Consider the following 24,040-nt stretch of genomic DNA (forward strand, 5'->3'; position numbering starts at 1 on the left):
TTGCTGTTTTTTAACTTTTGATTTAAGGAGCCATAGTTTTAAAGCTGTCTTCCCTTCTGCCAGACCCTAGAGGTAGATTGAAATTCACATATGTTCTTTTGTCTGCAGTTGGCCAGTCTTGTATTTTCTTACTCCTAGACAATTCACAATTCAGGGGAGGGCTTGATTCAGTCTCACAGATTGTCTCTAGTTTGTATGCTAATTTGATTGTTGCCCCTGATCCGAAAAGGAATGTATTTCTAAGTATAGATCTCAGCAGTGCATGGTCTGTTTTTATCTCTAGGCTCCACACTCAGGCCCCAGAGGTGTGGGAGTAAATAGTTCCCATGAAGAAACGGTGGTGCTGATGAGCCTTATGGAAACTAGATCCCATGCTGCCTTCTGCAAGCTCATCACATCCTGCTTCTCCCTTTGTTGTCAGACCAGCATGCTTTCCTTCACCTCTGTGGCATTGTGCTTGCTCGCAGTGCCAGTGCAGAGTACCTGCTGTCACCCTAAGATGTTTATCTTATCTTGCTGAAGTGAAAGAACTCTACTGGCTTGTCAAGTTACTTATGTTAGCCCCTAGCTCTCCATAGGCCCTCTTCTAGAATTAATTAAATCCAAAGAGCAACTAATATGTAAACATTGTCATGTCCTATATTACCTTTCTAAAAGTCCCTTTAAAAATCAGCTTTAAAAACACCTGTTCTAAGGAATCCCAGTGTTCTAGAGGAACGTCTTCAGTTTACATATATGCAAAAGTCGAAGATCTTTAGCTATTTCTGCAGAAAAATCTAGTATGTGGATCAGACAGCAGATGCTAGAGTCGGAAAGGTCCATTAGTGAACACCGAGTATTATCTGTTCTCATGAGAATAGGATGTGTTTAGAAGCTGTTTTCTCTTAAAGAGTGCATCCTAAACAACCCTGCCAGAGAGTGAGCGTGTGTGCAGGGTGAAGTAGTGATAACAGTTTGCTGGTCATTTCCATTTTCACATTAGGCATTCTGTATATGTATGCACAGGACAGCTTTTTCTCCAATACAGTGAGATAGTTCTGGACAAAGAAAGTATTTTGCCAGTTTGCAATTTTAGGTGACTTATTTCAAAGGGTAGGTAGTTGCAACAAGAAAAACATTCCTTTCTGGAAAGCCTTAGCTTCAAAAGTATACTTTAAAACTCTAAACTAAAGTCACATAATATTGAGTATCAAGGCCCCTGACTTCTCTTTATTGTGTTCTGCATCTGTAATTTTTAAGTGTTTATTGTGTGTCAAGGTGACAAAGCTGTAGAAAACATCTACAATCAGTAGTGTCTGTACCATTGAGTTCTCGATGCAACTAGAGACAACCGTGGAAGTATTGAGGTGGCTTTGCTGTAAGTAGGGAAACACCAGCCACTCCAGCACTTAGTATTTGGAGAGAGCTGATAAAATGGGAAGTGGAGAATGTGGTTTAATTATTTGCAAAATAGGAATAATTGATTTTAATATAAGAGTTAGCATAAAATATACCGTCAATACAAAACAATTCTCTCTTCTTTCCTTCCCTTTCCCTTCACTAAAGTAACTTCTTTACATTTAACATACTCATATTGTTTTTTAAAGGGAATTACACTATTGCTATATCAGCAGTGATATTTGGAGATTACAAGCCATCTTTCAGTATCTCATAAAATGAAAGAAACAAGATAGTCAGGCCCTTAGCCCCACAGCTTCAGGGAGCTGACTGTGGGCCGATAGCTGGGATGAGTATGGATGTAGCCCTTTAAGACTCTCCCCCACAGGCTCTCTCAGCATCCTGATAAGCCATTCCAGACTTGTGACCTAATGTCTACCAGGCAAGTAGCATTTTTATGCTAATGTTTGTGATAATAAGGTTGTTATAATATATTATCAGGATAGCAAACAGAAATCTTGGTTCCAGGAGTAAGATATTCGTTACTGCTTTACAAATTACCATGAATGCAGTAGCTTGAAAAACTACCTTTTTATTTTTGTAGGGTTCTGAAGAGGAGAAGCCCAGGTATAACTGCTTACAGTTCTCACCAAGCAAGGCTAGATCTAGGAGTTGGCAGGCCCGAGTTGATTTTTCTTTAAAGATTTATTTTTAAGTATTTATGTGTATGTGTGAATACTACATGTAAATGCTGTGTGAGTGCTTGTTGCCTGCAAAACTAGAAGAGGCTGTTGGATCCCATGGAACTGGAGTTACAGATGGTTGTGAGCTGTCCTGTGGGTGCCAGAAACTGAACCTAGGTCCTCTTTAAGTACAGCGCGTTCTCTGGTGAGTCATCTCTCCATCTCAGGCCTGGGTTCTTTCTGGAGCTGATGACTGTTTCCAAGCTTATTCAGTCTGGCTACATTTGGGTCCCTTAGGCCAGTGGTTCTCAACCTGTGGGTCATGACCCCTATGGGGGTTGAATGACCCTTTCACAGGGGTCACCTAAGGCCTTCTAAAAACAATGATATTCACATTATGATTCAAAACAGTTATTAATTAGCAATGAAATTGCAGTTGTGAAGTATTAATTTTATGGTCCTGGGTCACTAGAACATGAACAACTGTATTAATGGGTTGCAGCGTTAGGAAGGTTGAGAACTATTGATTGTAGACTCTAAGGCTGAAGTCCTCACTTCATTGCTCACTACTGGCCAGAGTCATCTTTCAATGATTAGTTAGTTCCCTTAGTGACACTTGTCAAGCTACCTCTGTCTCGGTGTTAGAGAAACTCTCTTATGTTGAATCCTTCTTATGTTTCTACTCTGACTTCACTCCTTAGGAGGAACTGAGGATTCTACAGTTCAACAAACAACAAACCAACAAATACAAATTCTTAATTACTCTATGTTCCTTTTCATGACATAACATGACCTTAGAAGAAATCCCTTTTCTACTTAAATTTTAGCTATTCTCGGATGCTGGGAGAGTTATAAAGGGGTGAGCATTGTAAAAAGTTATTTTCAGAATTATGTTCACTAGTTGGCAGTGGGTGACAAGGTTGTACACATACTAGTGTAACAAAGAAAGTAGTTTTGTGATTGGATGGGCATGCTTCAAGCCCGAGCTCCAGGAATAGCTCTGAAGGTGTTTTTATTTTTATTTTTGTATTTTTCCCCCCAAATACTGGTTCAGTTTGTCCCTCAGTTTCCAGAGAACCTGCCCTTATAGAGCAGTTTTGAGAACTGTAAAGATTGTATTTTATACTGTGTTACTATGTGCTTGGCACATAATAAACACTCCATAACTATTAATTGTTATTACTGTTATTTGTTCTTCAAAGCAGAGTTCTTTCCTGGCATGTTTCAGTTCTCATGTAATGAACTTGACTATTAAATCCAAAGCACATGTTCAGTAAAAACAACAAATGTTAAACAAAAAGGAGTTTTCATCACAGTGGAATCTGATTCTTGAACATCTGTCTGGTTCATGCATTCTCCTGCTGCAGGTAGAACACTGTGCTCTTACATGGCTTGGGCCAGGGATGTATGGGGCTGAGTTTCTGTTGGAAATGAAGGGGAAAGAAGGGAGAGAGACCTGAGGTAAGAGGGCAGGTCAGCCTGTGAAGAGAGCAGAGGGTGGTCTTTAAACAGACATTGGTTATGAGGGGATGGGCAGTTAGGAAAGTATGGAAGAAACGTATTTGAGAATAGATCTTAAGTCATTGTGGAAAGAAAAATCAAGTTATGAAAATGATTTATATTCAAATAATGGGTCATTGTTGCATTGTTGAAACATGCCTCCAAACCAAGAACTTTTCTTGCTAAGAAATGTTACGGAAGTCCTGATCCAGGTGAGGTACGGGCAGGCTGGGGCAGACTGGTGGCTGGTCTTGGTCAAGAAGAGGTGAGAGGACTTCCTAGCAGGACTTCTGGGACCCAAGCCTCTTTCTTTACATAGGGTTCTTTACAGTGATGTCAGAACAATATATTGCCAGATCGTAAGAGAAAAGGTGAGGGTGGTGTCTAAAGAAACACACTGCCAGCTTTCATCTGCCACCCTCGTGTGGATCACCAGCAGTAAAAACTACAGCCACACCTGTGCCAAGTTTCTGTGTCCAGAAACCAACTGTAGGTTTTATTGTGTGCAGAGACACTTTTGGGGGCTTTTCACAATGTCCTCTTTGCTCTGGGGTTTATGTTTCTTCTCACTTTACCACATGAACTGTTTGTGCTTTATAGCCATATGTACTACATGTTTTTAATGAATACAGTTCGTATGTATTTCAACTTTATATTGCCTAGAACAATACTTTATGGGCCTAAACAAGGTTTCATATTTCCTTAATAAATACTCAAAATGCTAATTAAGTAAAAGACCTATGTTCAAAAATTTCTTCTTAAGCTATTCTTGGCATGTCTTAAAGTTCCCAATGTTCGGTGCAATTAATGCTCAGTACTAATAAAGGGTACAGTTTTCTATTATTTTTATCACAAAATTATGAATTATTAGATGATTATGATAATTAGTAATTGGGACATATTTGATTGGGAGAGATACGTTCATATTCTAAGATCATAATGCACTTTACAGAACTGACACAGAGAAAGAATCAGTATACCCTAGCTCTAACAGCCTCCCTTCCACTGCCCCCGGCCCCTCCCCCCCATCCGAACCTGTATCTTGTTCCCGCACCCATACTGCTCATGGGGTGCCACCACTCCCAGCTGGACCTATTTTATAAAGGAGGGAATTGAATCAAGATCTCTTTTAACAGGGTGCTTGAGCTACAGCAAAAACCCACGCCCCCTGTTTGCTGAACTTCTAACTCCTGCCCTGACACTGTTTTGGTGTTTATAAGCACCTGAACAAGAAAAACTTTAGAATCCTTTGAAAAACCACCAAGGGAAACACACTTTGTGCTTAGAAACTGTAAATTAGCAGTTTGCTAGTGACAGTACGCCCGATCTCCGGGTGCTTTGGTCTTTTGGTTTAAATTTGATAACAGTGAGATGTCAGATTTTACTCCAGAATCTCTTGCTTTTTAGCACTTGCAAAGTATCTTGACATTTGACTAATTAAGCTCTGAAGGCAGGGCATATGGTTTCCTTCAGTTAAAAAAAATCGCAGAGAAGTGCTTGAAATTTAAATGAAAAGATGACATTTTATACATTAAAGACATGCGTGCCGTCAATCTCAGCACTCTAAGGCACTGTTCTGAAAAGCCTTGCTAAAGTACACGCATCTTCTCTGGAAAGGCATGCTCTAGCATTTAGTCCTTCATCAAGGGTGTCTGTGGAACTGACTGCCCTACTGCTGCTGACTTGTACCGTTTTTCTTCTTCTTGGGGGGGAATTTTTTTGGATTAGCTTTGTTTTCAGAGTCTCCCTGGTGGATATGTAGGTAGTGAGTTAGAAATACTTCAGTGATTGAACTGACCAAAGGATATAATGATGAATGAATTTTTATAGTGCCTTCTATTAACAGTAAACATCCAAATAATAAAGGAGTCTCCCTGTCTAGAGCTGACCTAATTTAACAAGGAAAATATTGAGCTTTAAGGGAAGTTGATTGACCCTAACTGCCTGATTTTTGCTTTTCTACTCACATGCTAAGATTTTCACTAACTGAGCTGAATTTTTGTGTTATGTGTCTTCCTCTGAAATAAGCTTGGTTGGAACATGAAGTGAGCTGTAACTTTTGTTTTGCTTGTCTTGGATCTGGAAAAAGGTGCATACCTGTGGTAGCAAAATGCCCACCTTTTTTCTTCCTCTTGGACATTTGGAAAGCAACATTGGTATTGAACAGGAGCTGGAAACAGTAGTGTTCCCTTTTCATAGATGGAGGAACCAAGCACAGAGAGATGTAACCAGTCCTATTTTGACTTCTACTTTTCATAGGGTGTTTTTCCCTTTGACTTTAGGCAACTACCTTGTGTTGCTAGTGTAGGAAAACTGGATAAATCGACAAAATTTTGAACTGAGATGATTTTTACTATGAAATGTTGACTTCATTATGGGCCTCATTTTGTAGTAGACTATTTTAAGTGTGATAGTAATAAGTTGTCTCACTTCCTTGAACTTTTAAGTAAAAGGAGATGGTCTTTGGGAGTCTAGTTTTGTACTTTGGCTGCAAAGCTGGTGAGCTGTTGGGATGTGGTACTAAGAAGGAATTTAGTCTTCTTTGTTAGATCTGAAAATGTTGAATATATAACCTCAGGGTTCATTATCAAATTAAGACAGTCAAATGGAGACTTTAATAGTAGTTGTCTGCCTGCGGTTGTCTTGACTGACTTGTGCTGAATGAGCAAGGATGTCTCCTTCAGAGGGTGTGCCAGCAAGTGTACTGTGACAAGGGCAGGAAGATGCAGACTTAGAATAGGTAATGCAGTGGTGTCGCAGGAGCTGCAGACTGCAGGCCAGGGCATGGCTCAGTAAAGAGCCAAGAAGGGGTACTTAATAGTCTGTGCGTGCAGGTAATTGCAATAAGATGAGCATTGACCCTGTTAAGGAACAGATAGGTTTTCAAATATGAAGATTTGGGCATTGTACAGTAATTTCTCACCATTATAAATAACAGTAAGTGTAAATTGTTTTATTGAAAGTAGTACATTTCAGAAAGAAATTCTTAAGTTAAGTTTTGTATTTCTCTTAAGATGGAATATTGTATAAGGTTAAGTTAGGTGGAAACTGTGTCCATCTGGTAAACCCAAAATGAAAGCAAGTTGCTAATACTGAATGTGTTACTTTCTCTTCCTCCTGCTGTGATAGAATACCCTAACAAAAGTAACTTAATGAGGGAGGGCTTTTGTTTGGATCACAGTTCAGAGTATAGTCCATCGTGCACCCACAGTGGTGGGGTTTCCCACCTCAGTTAATGTAATCACTATAATTTTTGACTGGCATGCCCAGAGGCAGTCTCTCAGATAATTATAGAGGGGTCTGAGACAAAACTGAAATAAAAAAAATGAACAGCCCTCCCCCTTAAATGTGCTTATATATTGTATAGTAAGCCTGAGACACTTTTGTTAATGTGTGATATCTTTGCATTGAGTTCACATGTCAAGCCCATCTGATCACATGTTATGAAATACTGAGTAATGGATGCAGCACCAAGGGGCCCTGAGCTAAGTCCATGACCAGGGCCCCCCTTCAAGCTCAGATGATGCCATTGACAAACACACATTCTTTTACTCATTGATAGGTTATGTGGATTTCAGCAATAGTTAGGATTTTAAATTTATAGTTTCTTTAAGAAAGAATTTTTTCAGCTATGTAGTGGGATGACTACTTGTTGTGATTAATTCAAGTATTTGAAATACAAACATTCTTTAACCGTAGTTATGGTGGTACTTGAAGGGAAAAACTTTAAGCCAAACATCTACAATTGTTACTGTGTTAAATGAAATTTCTCTTTGAGTGATAGGTAGACAGTGTGCTTTAAATTCAGCAGAATAGTGTTGCTGGTGATTATTTATTTATTTATTTGTATTCACCATGGGTCAATAAGGCTTGAAGCAGGGAGGCAGAGCAAATTCTCTACAAGTTTGTTATTTTGTTAGAGGTATAACTAATTCTCACAGTTCTATACATAAGTATTCAAGAAACACACAAGGCTTTTAGCAGTTAAAGTACTGAAAATTAAATTTCTGTTTTCCAGTGATCATTACAAATCTCATTAGCAATACTGTAAAAAGATTACTGAAAATTGCTTGGCTTTGGAAAAAATAGCTCTTTGAGAAATGACAGATATCAGACAATAGGAACTGGCTAACTGATTTCTTTCCCCTGTACAATATATGTTAGAATCTTGAAATTTCACTTTTTTTTTTTTTTTTTTTTTTTTTGCCATCATTGAACAGATGACTTTTTAACAGATTTTTGTGTGGAAATTATTGCAAATACCCCGCAGTGACTGGCTGGGTGACTTCTTGGTGTGTATGTTTGTAGGTGGCTTGTCGCCTGCCAGTTGATCTGAATGCCCATCACTTTCTCAATTAAGCTTATTGGATCTTTAGCCTTTTCACTGTTCCTTGTGAACATCAAGTTCATTTACAAAACTCAAACCCTTTCTGCTGCCTTTGCTGGCTGCCCTTTTTGGAAATCACTCTCTAGCTCCTTATCCCCTTTAGAGCACTTGAGTTCAAGGTATCTCATCAAAGATGCTGACTTGGCCTTTCCCCCATTACTTCATTTCCTGGAGTCAGCTTTGTTTTTCTTCATAGTGCTCATGTTTACATGAAGTTTCATTCTATGTTTGTTTACTCTGAAGTGCTGTGAGGTCAGAGACTTTGTCTTAGTCTGTCTTGTTTGTGGAAACATTCTTAGTCCTGGGCAGTTTAGGACTCAAAATTAGTTTGTTGGATTAGTGAATATGCAAATGCACCATGAAAAATACATGCCATGTGGATTTGTTGACCTTGAAAGTTTTCTTCCCTCAAGTATGTGAAGGTGCATTTCTAGACTTTACATTTGTGTCTTGTGGGTTGCATGTTTGAAGTAAAAATCATTCATTCTTATACATCCTCTGCTGGATTAAAATATTAATTTTTTGCTTTAGGTGTATGGTTGTTTTGCTTGCATTATGTCTATATATCACTTCTAGCCAGAGGCCAGAAAAGGGTGTCACACCCTCTAAAGCTGGAGTTACAGAGGGTTGCTAGTACCGTGTGGGTGCTGAGAATTGGACCTGCATTCTCTGCATGAACAATGAGTCTCTGAAATCTCTCTAGCTCTCCTCTGCTGGATTTCAGTAATATATAAACACAAGTAGAGTTTGCTGCCTGTATGGTATTAAAGTGGGCCAGAGTAATCAATAATGGCAGTTGGAGACAGTAGATTCCAAGTGTCTTTAGTTCAAGAGGGTTCAATGGACTGATTCATTCCTTCCCTCTCCCTCCCACTCCTCCATCATTCCTTCCTTCTTTTCTTTCTTCCTATCTTCCTTCCCACCGTCCTTCTTTCTTTCCTTTCTTCATTCTGTTACTTCTTTCCTTGTTAAAATATTATGTTTGACCAGCAAGATTTATGGCTAGATACTAAGTAAAATAAGATAATTAAAAATGTTGTCCCAAGAAATTCATGAGTAGTTTGTTTAGAAGACAAAACGGAGTTGATTTTGTGTCTCCCCTAGAAAGGCCCATGTCCCATGAGCTGTCACAGCCCCCTGGTTGGATCAGCCAGTCCCCCGTCTTCAGATAATTCTCTAAGCAGATGGAAAGAGAATTGAAAGAGATTGCCCCAGCTCCACTCCTCTCACCTGGGAGGCAGTGCTGCTCTCTTCATGGAGGTAAAGACAGATTGCGTTTTGATTATCTCCTGAACAACTGTGATTGTCACACATATATTCAAATCCACCCGCAAAAAGGACATAGAAAACATGATATGTCTCTGAGATTTGAGGACAGTTGTGAGTCATGCAGACCTCTGCCAAATTAAATAGTAGGCTTTCTTTATACATATGTTTAAGTCATGAGTGCTGTTAGTTTAACATGTATTCAATGCTTATCAATAAAAAGATGCATACTTCAGAAAGAATATGTAATATTTTACCCTTGGTAAATTTAGTATGATTAATCTGGATTTTTCTGTTTGTTTTGTTTTAGGTTCGTGGGAGCAAGGGAGAAGTTCTGTATATTTTGGATGCTACCAACCCGAGACACTCCAACTGGCTTCGCTTTGTTCATGAGGCACCGTCTCAGGAGCGGAAGAACCTGGCTGCCATTCAAGTGAGCTTGCTGGCCTCGTATTTGTGCAGTGCACCATAAGAGTAATGAATTAATTTATAACTCTGCTCCGTGTCTTCAGTTCATTTTCCCGTGATCAGCTTCAAATAACAGTACTTAAGTCATAAAAGCCGAGAAATCATCTAGTCAGCATATGTAGGAAAAGACAACTGGACTGTCTGCTAAAACCAGATCACTGGCTTTATGGGAATTCTTGGGGGAATGAATTACATGGTCTGATACTGTGCTTGGCAGAGCTTGCCTTCCAATACTTTTATTTTCTTCAGTGAAATTTTGTTTTGTTTTTTGATTGTTTGGTTTGCTGGTTGCTTTGCTTCATTGTGCTCTGCTATGGATTGTTCTTTGAGAAAGCCTCATGGAGACAGTTTGCTCACGTGTGTTCTCGAATAGTCACACTGAGGCTCATGGGGATTGTGCGCTTTTGAGATTTTTTTTCCAGATAAACAGATCCAGTGGGATACATTTAACTGTCCTTCTATGCAGACCTATTATAAACATTTGGCTCATGGAATAGTGGACACTGGCAAATCCCAAATCTGCAGAGCTGATGTCTCAATTTGAATCCAAGGATCTGTAGAGCCAGGAAGGCTGCTTTGAACAAGCTGAAGACATGGTGTTTCTCTTATGGTGAACAAGCAGAGGGGCAGCATTATGTGCTGTTCAAACCTTCAACTGAATGAAGCCCACTCATATTATGGTAGTCAATATTCCTTACTGCAGCCCACTGATGTAAATATTACTCTCATCCAAAACCATGTTTATAAAAGCACACAGCATACAGGTTAACCAGCTATCAATCACTTCATGCCCGGGTAAGCCAACCCATAAAAACAATTTCCACAAGTAGGACCATATCTCGCTGAACTCTGTTTCACTGTACAGTAGTATAAAACATTTGGTTTCTGCACAGACTCTGAATTGAACTTAGCAATTGTCCAGTGGCAATAAAGGCAAAAGGAAAAGAGGTAGGTTTAGAGTGAGCCTATGTATAAAACACCAGTTAGAAAAGCCAAGAGAGTTAGGGGACACCATAGGCTGATGCTAAACCGACTCATCCTGTATAAAGCTCCCTGTCTGACTCTTAACTGCAAAAGTCAAGAAGCCATGGCTGAAAGAAACAAGAAGGGAAGGAGACTTACAGGAGCAAACTGTCTGTACTGTTCTAGATTCTTCACCTGTATGTGACATTGACTAATAGAAACTTATAATGTAGAAACTTATTGACTAGTGTACTGATTACACTTAATCCTAAACCAGCTGTAGTGAGGGAAAATCCACAGCATTAAGTTTAATTCAATGAAAAATATAGTTGTCTGGTATTCAATTTCCTATCCTCAGCTAAGCAAGTTCTCTTTTAATGTAAGGATTAGGAAAAGAACATATTTTCCTGTATGGACACATAGAGCTGACTCTAATAAAACGCTAAGATATAATAGAAGATAGAATCTTTTATAGGAGAGATTGTCAAACAACATTTTGGATTACCCTTGACACAAAAATCCAGACACAAATTGAAACGGATTCATTTCTCATTCATGTATAAGCATCAATTTTTTCAAGTACATTTATACTTTTTCATGTTCCTGATCAAAGTAGTCCCATAGCACTTGTAACTATGAATTCAGTGGCCATGTTCCATTTGTTCCTTTGTAAATGTTACTGTTGTCACAATTGCTGAGGAATTTATTTTAAGCCACCCATTGCTCCTTACTGTTCTTCAGACACACACAGTAAACACACACACACACACACACACACACACACACACACACACACACACACACATATCCTGCTGGTGTTGGAATATCGGGTTTTACATTTTCCAAAATTTTCTTTACTTGAGAACTTTCTTCCTGTTGGCTGATATTTCTGAGGATCAGTTATTTCCCTCATTTGCTCCAACTTTCAGGGTGTTTGTTCTGAGGTTTGCACTGAGTCTCAGACACCCCCACAATTCTTGTTGAAGAATGTCCTATTTGTCTACATTGTTTTAATCTCCATTCAGTTAATGAAAATGGTTGTGGTTATGTTGATCTCGATCCTTTCTCATTCACATGCTACTCTACTGTGCCTTTTTTTTTGTTTTTTTTGTTTTGTTTTTACCACACTGGGGACATTGCACATCTTGTTTTTAGTAATCATGCTTCCCAGGGCACAGTTGTCACGCTCATTTACAACACTCAGTGACCACTTTTCTTCCCCTATGTCAACTGTATCCTTTCCTTGCGAGAGACTAGGAGCCTGTGGAAGAAAATGGTTGCAGTTGTGGTCCCTTAGGACATAACTGATGACTTAAGGGGGATGAAGGTAAAGGCAGGATTAGAACATGACAAGAGCTTCTGTGAAATTTCACTCTTGATTTAATTAGGGTCTAAATCTGTTCAGAGGCCACTGGAAGGATCTTGTTGCAGAAGCAATGACACTAGCCTCGTTTCTTATAGTGTTGCTTTGCCCTTTCTTAGTGGGAATGGATGCACCGTTACCTTGGTTTTGTCATGGTATACAATAGGAACCTTATTAGCTCCCTTGAGGTAGCAGCTTTCTAATGTGAACAGTAGCTGTAGTAACAGATTGCTGATGCTTCAAAATCACATTTGAGTAAGGGGCAAAGAGCATAATAGTTAGGTCTCATGACTGAAAACAAGGTCAGCCTTCTAATTGGCTAGGCTGCTCTCCTGAGAGTTGCATTCCAGAAACTCTGAGTGGGTAAGACAAGAGCATAATGTTTCCTGCATTACATTATGAATCACTTGCATTCCAAATTGCATCTGAAATTTGGGGTATTCAGGAAATTTTTTATTTGAGCTGTATGCCCTCGGGGTAGAGTAAATGAGAAACATTTGCGGCTGTGTGGCTTGCTTCGTGGAAAATGTCAATTCTTGGTCCAATTTTTTTGGACAAGGGATTAAGAATTTCAGGTCTGTTTTGGCAAACGATTGGAACTCCTTAATGGAAGCTCAATTATATGTGTAGTTTTGCGATTTGATTTTTGAAAATTTGCTTTGGAAATGATAATTAAGTATCTGAATTGCTGAAGAAGGATCTAGTGAGCAAATAGTTTTTCCCACGTGTACTCTTTTCAGAATAATCAGTTGAAGTGTGGATTTAGACTTTGGAAACATTTCCAACTTAGATTAGAAAGTTCTAAATATGAAATAAATGTCTATAAGTGATGCAGAAGCACTCTTAAGCATCTGAACAGTGGTGATGCTTCTCAGAGTTAATTTTGTGCCACTAAATGAAAAGATTTGTATAGTATTTGATAAAGAATGATAAGTCAGTGTTTTCTAGGCTTGTAAAAACTTGTTTGTTTTAACAGAAAACAATTTAGTTAAAATATCTCAGCTAAAATAGTGAATTATCCTGTCTGGAAAAGAAGCTGAATTCTTTGAAATGTCCAAGGTAGTACCTCTCATGCTCCTCAATAGCCCATTTCCAGACTTGTCTTCCCTGGGCCATTTGCTATATGCTGTGAATGAAAGAGTGACTTGGTATTTATGGGGATCTTGGCACATAAAGGAAGCCTTTGGGTCTTCATCCATGTCATGAGGAAGGCTGGGCTGTGAAGATGTCCTAAATAACGAGGAGTTAGAACCAGACCTCAAAAAGCAGCACAGAGTCACTCTGCTTCTGACCTCCACCTGGCCTTCCTGTAGCCACCTGCTTCACCATCCACAGATTACGGTAGGCTCTCCCTTCTGAGCAGTGCACAACGCAGAGGCAGCATATGCGGTCGGCAGACGGGGGTTTTGGTGGTGAGGACACTGGGATTTAGAACCAGTTTTATTCGTAATTAACCACATGAAAATCACTTGTCTGAAAAATAGTAGTTAACATTTGTATACTGTACAGATCGGTCACAAAAATCAAGATTCTTTGCGAGAAATATCACTATAAACCAAGACATTTGGCATCAACTTTAACTCAAGGATTGAGAAAGAAAGATTGGAAAATTTGTCCTTTATACATCATTTATAGACTTTACATTTTTCATCCTCGTAGGATAAAAAGGTTTTAATAGAAGTTAGTGATGAAGAAAAAGTTGCCTCCACCCCACCAACACACTCAGAAATAGCTTTCTGTGCAAAGAGCATTGCCCATCACATCCTTAGTAACAGGTGGAACAAAATTTATCCTTAGGCAACTTGAAGCTCCTGTTTTTGAAGCTCCTTTTTAAGGAGCATGTATGGCTATGACAGATATTTTTTGTCAATAGGAAGACTGTTAAGTGCAGCAAATAGCCATTCAAAGTAATAGATAAGACATTATTGGTGGGGTTTTTTTTTTTCCCCAGTGGGGGTAAGTTTTGACAAGAAGACCTTTTGTACCTCTGACCACAGAAGTCATAGCAATTGTTAACTCTATGTCCACCAAAGGCCAGCTCTACTTTACAGCATGTGTGTCTCTCCCAGCAGTAAGGACATGCATAATACTAATGGTGGGTTACCAATATGTAGGTTCTGGCAGTCAATTTTTAAGAGTATGCATTTTGAGTTGTTTTTGAATGGATTGGTTTATACTGTTCATCTGTGTGCATGTGTAACTGTGTGAGTTACCTATTCAGTAACACACTTGCCCCAAATTTAACAGCTTGAAGCAGTAAGCATGTATCATTTTACATATTTCCTGAGGGTAGAATTCAGGAGCAGCTTAGTTGGGGGCAGGTCTGTGGGCTTCCAACCCCTGTACTGTGATGAGTTTACAGTTAAGAAGGCAGCCAGAGAAGTCTTAATTGAAGTCATAGAAGTCTTGTTTAGGGCTGGAGAGCACACTTCCAGTCTCCCTTATATATCTGTTAGCAGGATGAACATTTATTTTATAGAAAAATGGGATAAAATTAATGGTAAAAGCAACTGCCTGACAGAATCAGAAGAAGTACAGAATACAAAGGAGTTTGGATAATGTTAAGAAACATGGTTGAAAGTAATAGAAAGAACACCAGCTTTCTTGGTTTGAAGGGGTTGCTTGAGGCTCCTGGCTCTGCCCTGTGGTGGCTGAGCAGGATACTCATCAACCATCTGGTGGTTGCTGAGCACATGCCATGTTCTGGGCCATGTCCAGAGCACTGGAGATGCTATGACAATCTAGCTCCTGCATTCATTGCAGGGAAAAAGACTTTAAAACTCTGCTCCTGCTTGTATGAGTTGGTTGGACTTAACAATCTTGGATTCTTATACAGATTAAATCCATACAGTAGCATCTTGAAGAAACTAGAGGCTTGTTAAGATGGCAGGTGGTAGGCAGGCATTGCATACTATGATCCCCATGGATGGATGGATAACAGCTATCAGAAGAAGTTGGAGGCAGCTGAGAATCTCTAGGTGATAGCAGAGTAAAATAGTGATAGAACAGGGTAAAAATAACTCAGGGTCCATCCTACAGGGATTGGTGAGCTGGGAGCAAGAGGGAGTGACCAGAGCCATACTTAAGACACAGCCTCGAAATTTGGCACTGTACTCCGAGCAACAGATATTAAGGAAGAAGAAAAGATGGAGGAAGGTGCTGGACAGTGACAGGGAAGACCAGAAAAAAATGTGATCTTCTTAGCGTTTAACTAGAGCTGAGACACCATTAAAAACAAACAAAGAAAGAAAGTTAGAAAGGAAGGAAGGAAGGAAGGAAGGAAGGAAGGAAGGAAGGAAGGAAGGAAGGAATAAAGAAAGAAAGAGAAAAGAAAACCTGTTGAGTATGTGACTTGGCTTCAGAACCTCTATGATTGACACTTTTGACTGGTCAGAGCAAGTGTCATGAGACTGCATGCCAAAACATGGTCAGCAGAATACTGAATACTGCTAGACTGTGTGGAAGATACTGAACCAGAGCTATGTAATATCCAGCAAGGTAGAAACTGCAAGGAAGCAGACACAGGTTCCACACTTCACATGCAGCTTTAGGAAGGGCTGCCCAGGGTCAAGGCCACCATTTACAACTGGAATTGTGGAGGAATTTCCAGAGGTTTAACAAACATCTGTGGCATAATCCAGGAATGACTGCCTACTGATTCAAACAGTATTTGTGTTCCAACCTTGCCAAGGACCACACAGAGATCAGAATAGCACCCATTCACATTCAGCTAAGTGGAGGACTGACCAGAGGAGTGGCAGCATCTGTGAACTGATTGGTGAAGAACCACCCAGGACAGGACCAGCATCTGTGACCCAACCTCTGTATTGCAAAGGACAGCTTAGGGGAATGACAGTCATCTAGGAGCCTAGGAAGGATTGACAAGAGAGTTGAGAGTGGAAGCAGCAAGCAGGGAGTACGTGTCCTGTTCTCCAGAGAGTAGTAGAGATTGAGCCCAGTGCTCCTAACATGAATCTAGCAGAGAAAAATGACAACGTAGCCCTACTATAACCTGATCTCTTTGAATATTGCAAACATTTCCACTGGAAGAAAAAAAAAATGATTGAAAACATCGAGCATAGATGCACAATTCCCAATGCTAAAACAAAAGAAGCACGAAAAACCAAGGCAACATGACTCCCCCCAAATTACTAATTTCACAGTAATGATTCAGTGTGAATGAGATACAATCCTAACAAAAAGATCAAAAGAACAATTATAAATATATACAAAGATATCAAAAGAAACAAACTCCCAAGGGCTTCAAAAGATCTATTTTAATCTCTGAAAGGCAACTGTCAGTCCAGCGTGCTATACTCAGCAAGGCTATCAGTCATAACGAAGGAGAAAGAAAGACAAGTTAAAGGCATTCATGACAACTAAGCCAGCTCTATAGAAGAAATACTTGGAGAAATCCATAGGACTGAAGAGAAACAACAGTGTCCACAAGGAGACAGTAAAGAATAAAGGACACAAGAACAACAATTAAGCAAATGGGAATAGAAAAGTACCAAGCACTGTAAAAATCAACAAGTAGCAGGACTTAAGACATGTCTTGCAATAAAAACCTTGGATGTTAAGAGTCTTAATTCTCCAATATAAAGACAGAAACTAACGTATTATGAAGAACAGGATCCATCTATTTGTTGAATCAACAAACACTAATGTACTAAGTTAGTATGATCTATACCCACAGATAAGTGCAGTCTTCACCCTTCTTCAAGGAAACTTCTCTTAGTAATAGATGGAGACCACAACAGAAAACCACAATGAATCATAATGCAGCCTGAGAGCCCACAATGCAGGCTGAGAGTATATATAATACTTTCATACCTAAGGTCAGAGAAAAATGTGGAAGATGGAGCAGAGAGATTATAAGGGCCAGAGGAGGAAAGAGTTTGCTGTGGGATGGTGTCTCCTAGTAATATCAGAAGCTTCACCCATAAAGTCTCACCAACATGTCCAGCCAGGCAACTGAGGAAGTCTGGGAGTGGGAGAGGAGGTCTTCCCCAGGGAGGTACACACTAGCTGGTTTTCCAGTGTCAAATGATCAGCCTTGAAAACATACAAACAAGTAACATAATGTCACATAAACTACTCCAGGAGTACTAAGTATGTCACCTGTGTGCATACTACATTCATACATTCATATATATATATCAATCTGCTATACAACCAGTGGCACCACATCAAAGTTGTTTTGAAAGTATAACCTCCAACAGACAGAACTGTTGATTCCAATATGCTACTGATGACAGGGATTGCATCCTGAACTAACTCAGAGAGCTCTGATAAAGATAATAAAGTCATAATGGTTTGCTGGGAAGTAACAGGGTGGTTTCGAATCATATTTAATAAATATAATAATGGAATATTTGTGTTTGAGAATCAGTGAACACTAATCAGAATACTGTTTCTACTGCTGTAAGGTTTAAGAGGTATGATAGAAATGAAAGAGGAAGTTTACAAATTCTTAGCTTGCTACAAAGTGTAATGACAAGAGGCATTCGCAGTAGATACATTGAAGCTAAAAAGCCCAATAAGCCCACTTATCAGAGAGGAAATTAAACTAATAGTCAAATGTATGCTTATGTAAGTGTGAATGTGTACTGACACTAGAATCCAGGTTCTCCAACTAAGCTTGCTTGCTCATTGTTGTGGGGCAACATTCATTTTGCATGAACACACACAATGGAAGAAATATCTTTGTTGTATTTTTCAAAATTGGAGGTACATTTGATGGTGAATTTTAGATTATTGTTAGTGGTTGTCACTGAGATAGTAAGAAGATATAAATGAAGTAAATTAAATGGATTTCTAACTGAATACAATAATTAGGCATATTTTCTTCTTTGCCAGTGGATGTTGGTTTTTTAGGGAAGTTTTCTATTCAAAGAAAACCATGACTCCAATATATGCATAGCTTCTCATAAAGTAATCCAAGACCAAACAGGAAGGACTGTATTTCATCAGTGAACTACAAAGTATTCAAAGGAATCTTTGTTATTTATGCTACCCAAAGAGTGTTCTCGAGGGCTCTGCAGTCTACTGATTCATAAATTCAAGGGACAAGAGTAGTCTTAGAACCCCGATCTGGTCATCTTGATTATCGTTGTCATCAGTTGAAGTCTCACATGACTTAAAAAAGACAGCTTGGGACAGAGCAGTGGAAAAAGAGGCTCCAATATCGTGGGCTTGGCTATAGATGTTTGTGACATAGGAAGGTACAGAGTCCAGGGAAAGGGCATTTGTTGTAAGATTTGAGCATGGACTTCCCTTTCACTGGGAGCTTTGTAGCTGATGTTCACAGACAGCTAGACAGTGCTATCTATCGTTTGGTTGATTTATGCCACAACCCTTTGCACTGTCTTATGTTTAATTAATTGGGCATTTGTCTTACTGACATACTTCTGATTCCTCCAGCTGGCTGGAGATGATCATACTATTTAGCATCCTGGCATGCATAAAGATGATAGCAGCAATGAATTCTGGCTTCTTTCCCTGTGGTCAACTGAAGTCCTTGAGATGTGTCTTTATACATTGTTGTATCATTTCCCATTTAGAGACAAGAACAGAAAGGGAGTGGTCATTTTTCCTGAGGATTATTCCATTTCTTCCCCAGCTGGGTTTTGAAAGCTTTCCCCAACTCCATATAATTCCCATTTCTATAATTTAGAATATAATACAATTTCATAGATCTTACTTTTTCCTTTATGTTTTAAAAATGTGTATTATCAAGCACATTTGTTTATATTGATATCTTTGTTCATACTGTGTTTCAGCTCGAGAAGACTAATGCCAGGCATATAATATTGACAGAATCATCCTTCAAAATACTTTGCTCCTTATTATAGGATGAAATTTATGCTTTTAAAAATTGGTTTAGCTCATCACTAAAACCCATATCGTAGCCTCATGATAACATTTCACTCTCAGAAAGTCCATTAGTAAGTGTAACCAAAGCAGACAAGCACAAAGAACTGATTGTCCATAAGTTATGATACTTCAAACTATTATAAAAACTTATCACATTTACCAGATGTTTGCATTGGTGCATCCCAAGATAAAATATATCTCTCTACTGTTATGAACAAAAATCCTGTACTAGATTGGTGAACAAATCTAAACATACAGTATATGATGTTCACATTACACAATAGAGTTAGAGCCCTGCTGCCCTGTTAGACTGCTGATTTCTCTATGTGTACTGTCTGCCAGTTCCAGAAAGTACATGCTTTACTGTAGCTGGAGAGTTTCTCTCTAGTTCTTGCCAAGCCCTGGCAGTCCCACAGCACACTTATAAAATAAACATACAGACTCTTATATTATTTAAACTGTTTGGCCTAATGGCTCAGGCTTCTAGCTATCTAGTTCTTATATCTTAAATTAACCCATTTTTATAAATCTATACCTTGCCAAATGGTTCGTGGCTTACCAATATCTTACATGTTGGTACTCATGGCAGCAGCTGGTAGCTTCTCCTGACTCAGCCTTCCTGTTCCCAGAATTCTCTTCTTTGCTTGTCCCACCTATACTTCCTGCCTGTCTACTGGCCAATCAGCATTTTATTATACAGAGCGATATCCACAGCACTTTACTGTATATATTTGCTAATTTTTTAAATCCCAGAAATAGGAATGTTCTTTATGTAAAGCAAGGAGAGAGTTTTCATAGCAAATTTCTTTAGCTCTTTAGTGTTGTACTGAAATCTCGGGCGTGATGGGGCTGGAGTTGTTGCTTATTTGGTAAACTGAGTGCCTGGCACACTCAAAGTCTTGGCTTCCACTCCCAGCTCTGTATAAATTAGGTGTAGTGGTATGTGCTTGTAATCGTAGAACTTAGGAGCTGGAGGAAGGACGGCCAGTATTCAAGGTCATCCTCAGTAATATAGCAAATGTGAGGGCAGACTAGACTACCTACATGAAATCCTGTCAGTTATGGCAATTCCTAGGGATGTTGGAAGAGTTGAACTTAGTAGCTAGGTAATCCCAATATATAATATTTGAACTTATTAGATGAGGTAATCTCAAAGCATTTGGTTTCCACCAAGTTGTAGTCTTGTAGTCAATACCCCATCACATTTGGTTTAGTGATAAAGATGGCACTGATAATAAGAATAACCTAATGGGAATGTATATGTGATGGGCACAGTGCTTTCCAGTTTACATGTATCAAGTGCTTTAATTCTAATGCTTTCCCCAAATGGTGATAATATTCGAGCTCAGGCTTACCAGGTATAGGAATGAAGGGCAGAACCATTGTTGTATGTAATCTGACATGCACTTTTATTATTTAAAATCTTCAGATAGAGAGATCTGAAGAGCAGATAGTCAAGTTTTATCTAGAAGACTTGGTGGAATTCTTGTACATTTTAGAGCAGCGTTTTACATGCTTTAAATGCTTTATTTTCAAAAAGACCTAGGGCACCTGCAAGGCACATGTTATGTCTCTGAGCTCCACCATGAGTGTTGTGACATTTACAAGTCTACAATACTGAAAGCTGGCCATTTTTCCATCTGTAAGACTTAGAGGAAAACCATAGGTGAGAAGTCATTTGAGACTAATGGCACCTATTTGGGAGTTCATCAGTTAAGATGACATTACTATGGAAGGATGAAGTTGTCTGTTTTAATGTTTAAAGCAACACTATAGTTTAAACACAGCTTAGAGCATAGCCCTATTTTTGTGAATGTTGAGAAAGGGGTTACAAATGATACTTGTATATCTTGACCTTGTGCTATCACACATCACATCATATTACAAACATACCTACCTGCTCTCACTCCTTTCTCCTGGCTTAGAGAATGGTCTCCTCTGCTTTTTGAAACAAGGTTCTCTACTTCTAGGTGTACATGAAACTTGATGCCCTTGTCTCCATGCATGTCTACCTTCCTCCCCTTCCTCTTGCTATGTCTACATCTTTACCTCCAGTGTACTGTTCTCCCCATGCTTCCCTGACCTCTTCTGCCTTCTGTAGTTGGTGGTTTTTCTTCAGGTCACAGTGGACTGTGTCATGAAGCCACTGGGTGTTTTTCTATCTCCGTTGACTAAATTCCTCAGCAACCTCCAGTGCCATTACCCATCTCTGTCTTCAGACACTCTGTTTTTTTCCTTTACTTCATCCACACTCTCAACCACTCTTTTCTCTTCCATTTTAAAGCTAAGTCACCCACAACTGCTGACTGACTATTGAATGACTTAGAATTTGTTGAGAATGGAAAATTGAGCCACAACCCATTTTTGTAGTTCCTTCTATTTTCCTAAAAGACACTACTGCTTTTTATTGTCTTATTAGTTCAAAACATGGATGCATATGGTGGAGTGCCTGACCTTGGGACTATGTAGTCCCAAGCACAACTGTGTGGTATATGAAAGATAACACTCTAGGCTCAGTGTTTCAACACTTGATCCCAGCTGGAGTCCGGCCCTAAGTGGGGCCTCAGTGGACTCCTTGAGTCCATTCCTACTTCCTCTATTCTCTGTCACTTAATGGCAGAGGCAATGTGAACAGCTGCTTCACTGTCCTGCCACCATATTCTCTTGCCATGATGGACTGGCTGTGCTGCCTGAAACAAGAAGCCAGAATAGACCCTTTACATTGTTCTGACCAGAAATTTGACCACAGCAGTGAGAAATATAACTAATTCAGGAAAAGAGGTGGGAGGAAGGAGAAGCGCATGTTTAGCTAACTCCAAAACAATGTGGAATAGTAAATATATTGGGAATGATAATATATAATTTGAGGTATAATCCCTTCTCTGATGGAGTTTACCACAAGTCAAGGATTCAGGTAAATAAATTGAGATTTGTAAGAGAGAGGGTTGAGCAGCTTGGGACCTGTTGTCCAGGCCTCTGGCATATTTATGTAGCTGAAACACTTCTTTCCTGATGTGATATGGACTAATATTTGATCAGTTATGCAAAGCTAGCTCTATTGGAAGCTATACAATTTACATTTCAAATATTTTATTTTAATGTAAAGATAATTATGCATTTCTTCATCAAATTTTTGATTCACAACCAATTTTTCATTCTGAGTATAGCTTCTCACATTAGAATTTACTACTGTATTATAATATAATATGGCAACCAGAAAACCACCTCCTGCTTGAGATGACCATCCCAGTGTCACTTAGCCAGCTCTGAGAACAGCTCCAGTCACATCCAGGACCCACCTTGTGGAGTTAGTTAAAAGAGCTTCAAATACAGAAATATGTGCGCGGGGCAATGCAGTCTATCCTGGTTTGTGTAGCTACAAAATGGCCCCCTGAGCTTCCTATTCCTGTAGCACCATTTTGCTCTAAAATTTTTTGGTCTTAGACAAATTATGTGTAAGAAAAAGATGAAGTTTTATTTACTTATTTTATTTTCCTCCAGAGCCTTGGTTTGTTTCTTTTTCTTTACAATAATCTCATCTAAGGAGTATCAGAGAAAGATGTCTGTATTTGCTTAGGGGTCTACGACTGATGAGTCTTTGTTCACATGCTTGATTTCTAAGATTGCATCCATTCTTCTGGATAGTGCGAACTGTTCTCTGCTCTGTGCTTGGTCATGGGCCATGATTCTAAAGAACACAAATTTCTTCGTACTTGTTTGAGATTTTATTTTTCTTGTGCCTGCTTAATGTTATCCAAATATGAAATTGGTTGCTCATGTCAATTCTTGCTTTGTTTGTTTCTTTTTTCTTTTTCTTTAAGACAAGGTCTCATCCATTGCCCAGGCTGGCCTCTGACTAAACGTGTTTCTTCCATCCATCACACACACCCGGTGGTGTTGGGATTAGAGGTGCACGTTGTCATAGCTGCTTTTTTTGTCTTTTTGTTTTACAGATAAGGTGTTGTTTTGTAGCCGAGGCTGTTCTGCATTCCTGATTTTTCCTTCTATCATATGAGCACTAGGGTTATGGTATTACCGTCATGTCTAGAAAAAGCTTTAGCAGTTTACAGTAATGGAGTCTTATTCTTGTTTGTACAAGTATGGCTGCCAGGTTGAACGCTTCACCCACATGGTAGCCACAGAAAAGGTTTTTACTGCCACTGTGTGCTTTCCTGGCACAGAGAACAGTACTGAGGCTGAGTGAGGACTTTCAAAGCTTTCTCTTGGATCTAGCTCATGGTGTTACCATTGGAATCCCGTGCATCAGTGGGTGCCATCTGCTCAGGCATGCTTAGAACGCAGAGAGTTCCAGGGCATTCAGTCCTATGGCAGCTTGCTGTAGTGCACTGGTAAGAAGGGAGTGGGTTGAAATGCTTTGTTGATAGTAGTTACATCTCATTTTTAACATATTTTGTTGTTAGATTAGTGTTGTAGATATATGCCATTAATTTTACTGTAGAATTTTTTCCCTGGTGTTTTTGATCTTGTAGAAATGATGTTTATACACAGCTTGAGACTTATTCAGGGGTTTAGTAAGAAAGGGTTAAGTAAGATGATAGTGGGTATTAAATTCTTACTGTTTTGTTTACTTTCATCTTTTGTTTGTTTTCATGCAAATATCTGTTGAGTAACAGTTCAAAAATTTCCCCACTCCAGTGTAAAGTATTAATTTGTCAGCCGATTTTCTTGCCCTTGGAATATGGGTTGGTCATTTCAGGGGGATGGTGTGGATTTTTACAGCTTACTGCCTTGTTAATAGCATAATTGTGCCTTTGCCAAGTGTGTAATCATGGTTTCTCTTATACCATCCACACATGGACAGCAGCTTGCCAACAAGTGAACAAGAACTAGGTTTTGTCACAGACAGATGCAGCTGAAGTACTAAGCCCCCATGCTCTCCTCTGGAGTTATGCTTATTTGCACACAGTGGGGATTAATATTTTCTTGTGAAAGAAGGTAGTGTTACTTTTGCTGTTTCCAAATAGCACAAGTAAACCTCCCATGCATGAGTTCATGAAATTTATCCCAGTGAGGCCTGGTGCTTGAGTAGGGATGATAAATTGTCAGGGAAGGTTGAGGTTTATAAGTAATGTTGCTGTTGAAAGGAGGTAGGGGATTTGAAAGGGTGATTACTTTCAAGATTTATATATTTATTTG

General features: G+C 39.2%; 1 protein-coding gene across 1 annotated transcript in view; it reads left to right on the forward strand.

Moving 5' to 3' along the window:
- The window catches only part of Prdm5 (PR/SET domain 5), a 178,413-nt gene that overhangs the window by 48,149 nt on the left and 106,224 nt on the right, over positions 1-24,040 (forward strand). The window contains 1 exon segment of the mRNA XM_028880762.2: positions 9,524-9,646. Coding sequence (XP_028736595.1) covers positions 9,524-9,646 — 123 coding nt within the window.

This window comes from Peromyscus leucopus, chromosome 3, assembly GCF_004664715.2.
Source record: "Peromyscus leucopus breed LL Stock chromosome 3, UCI_PerLeu_2.1, whole genome shotgun sequence".
NCBI classification, from domain to species: Eukaryota; Metazoa; Chordata; class Mammalia; order Rodentia; family Cricetidae; genus Peromyscus; species Peromyscus leucopus.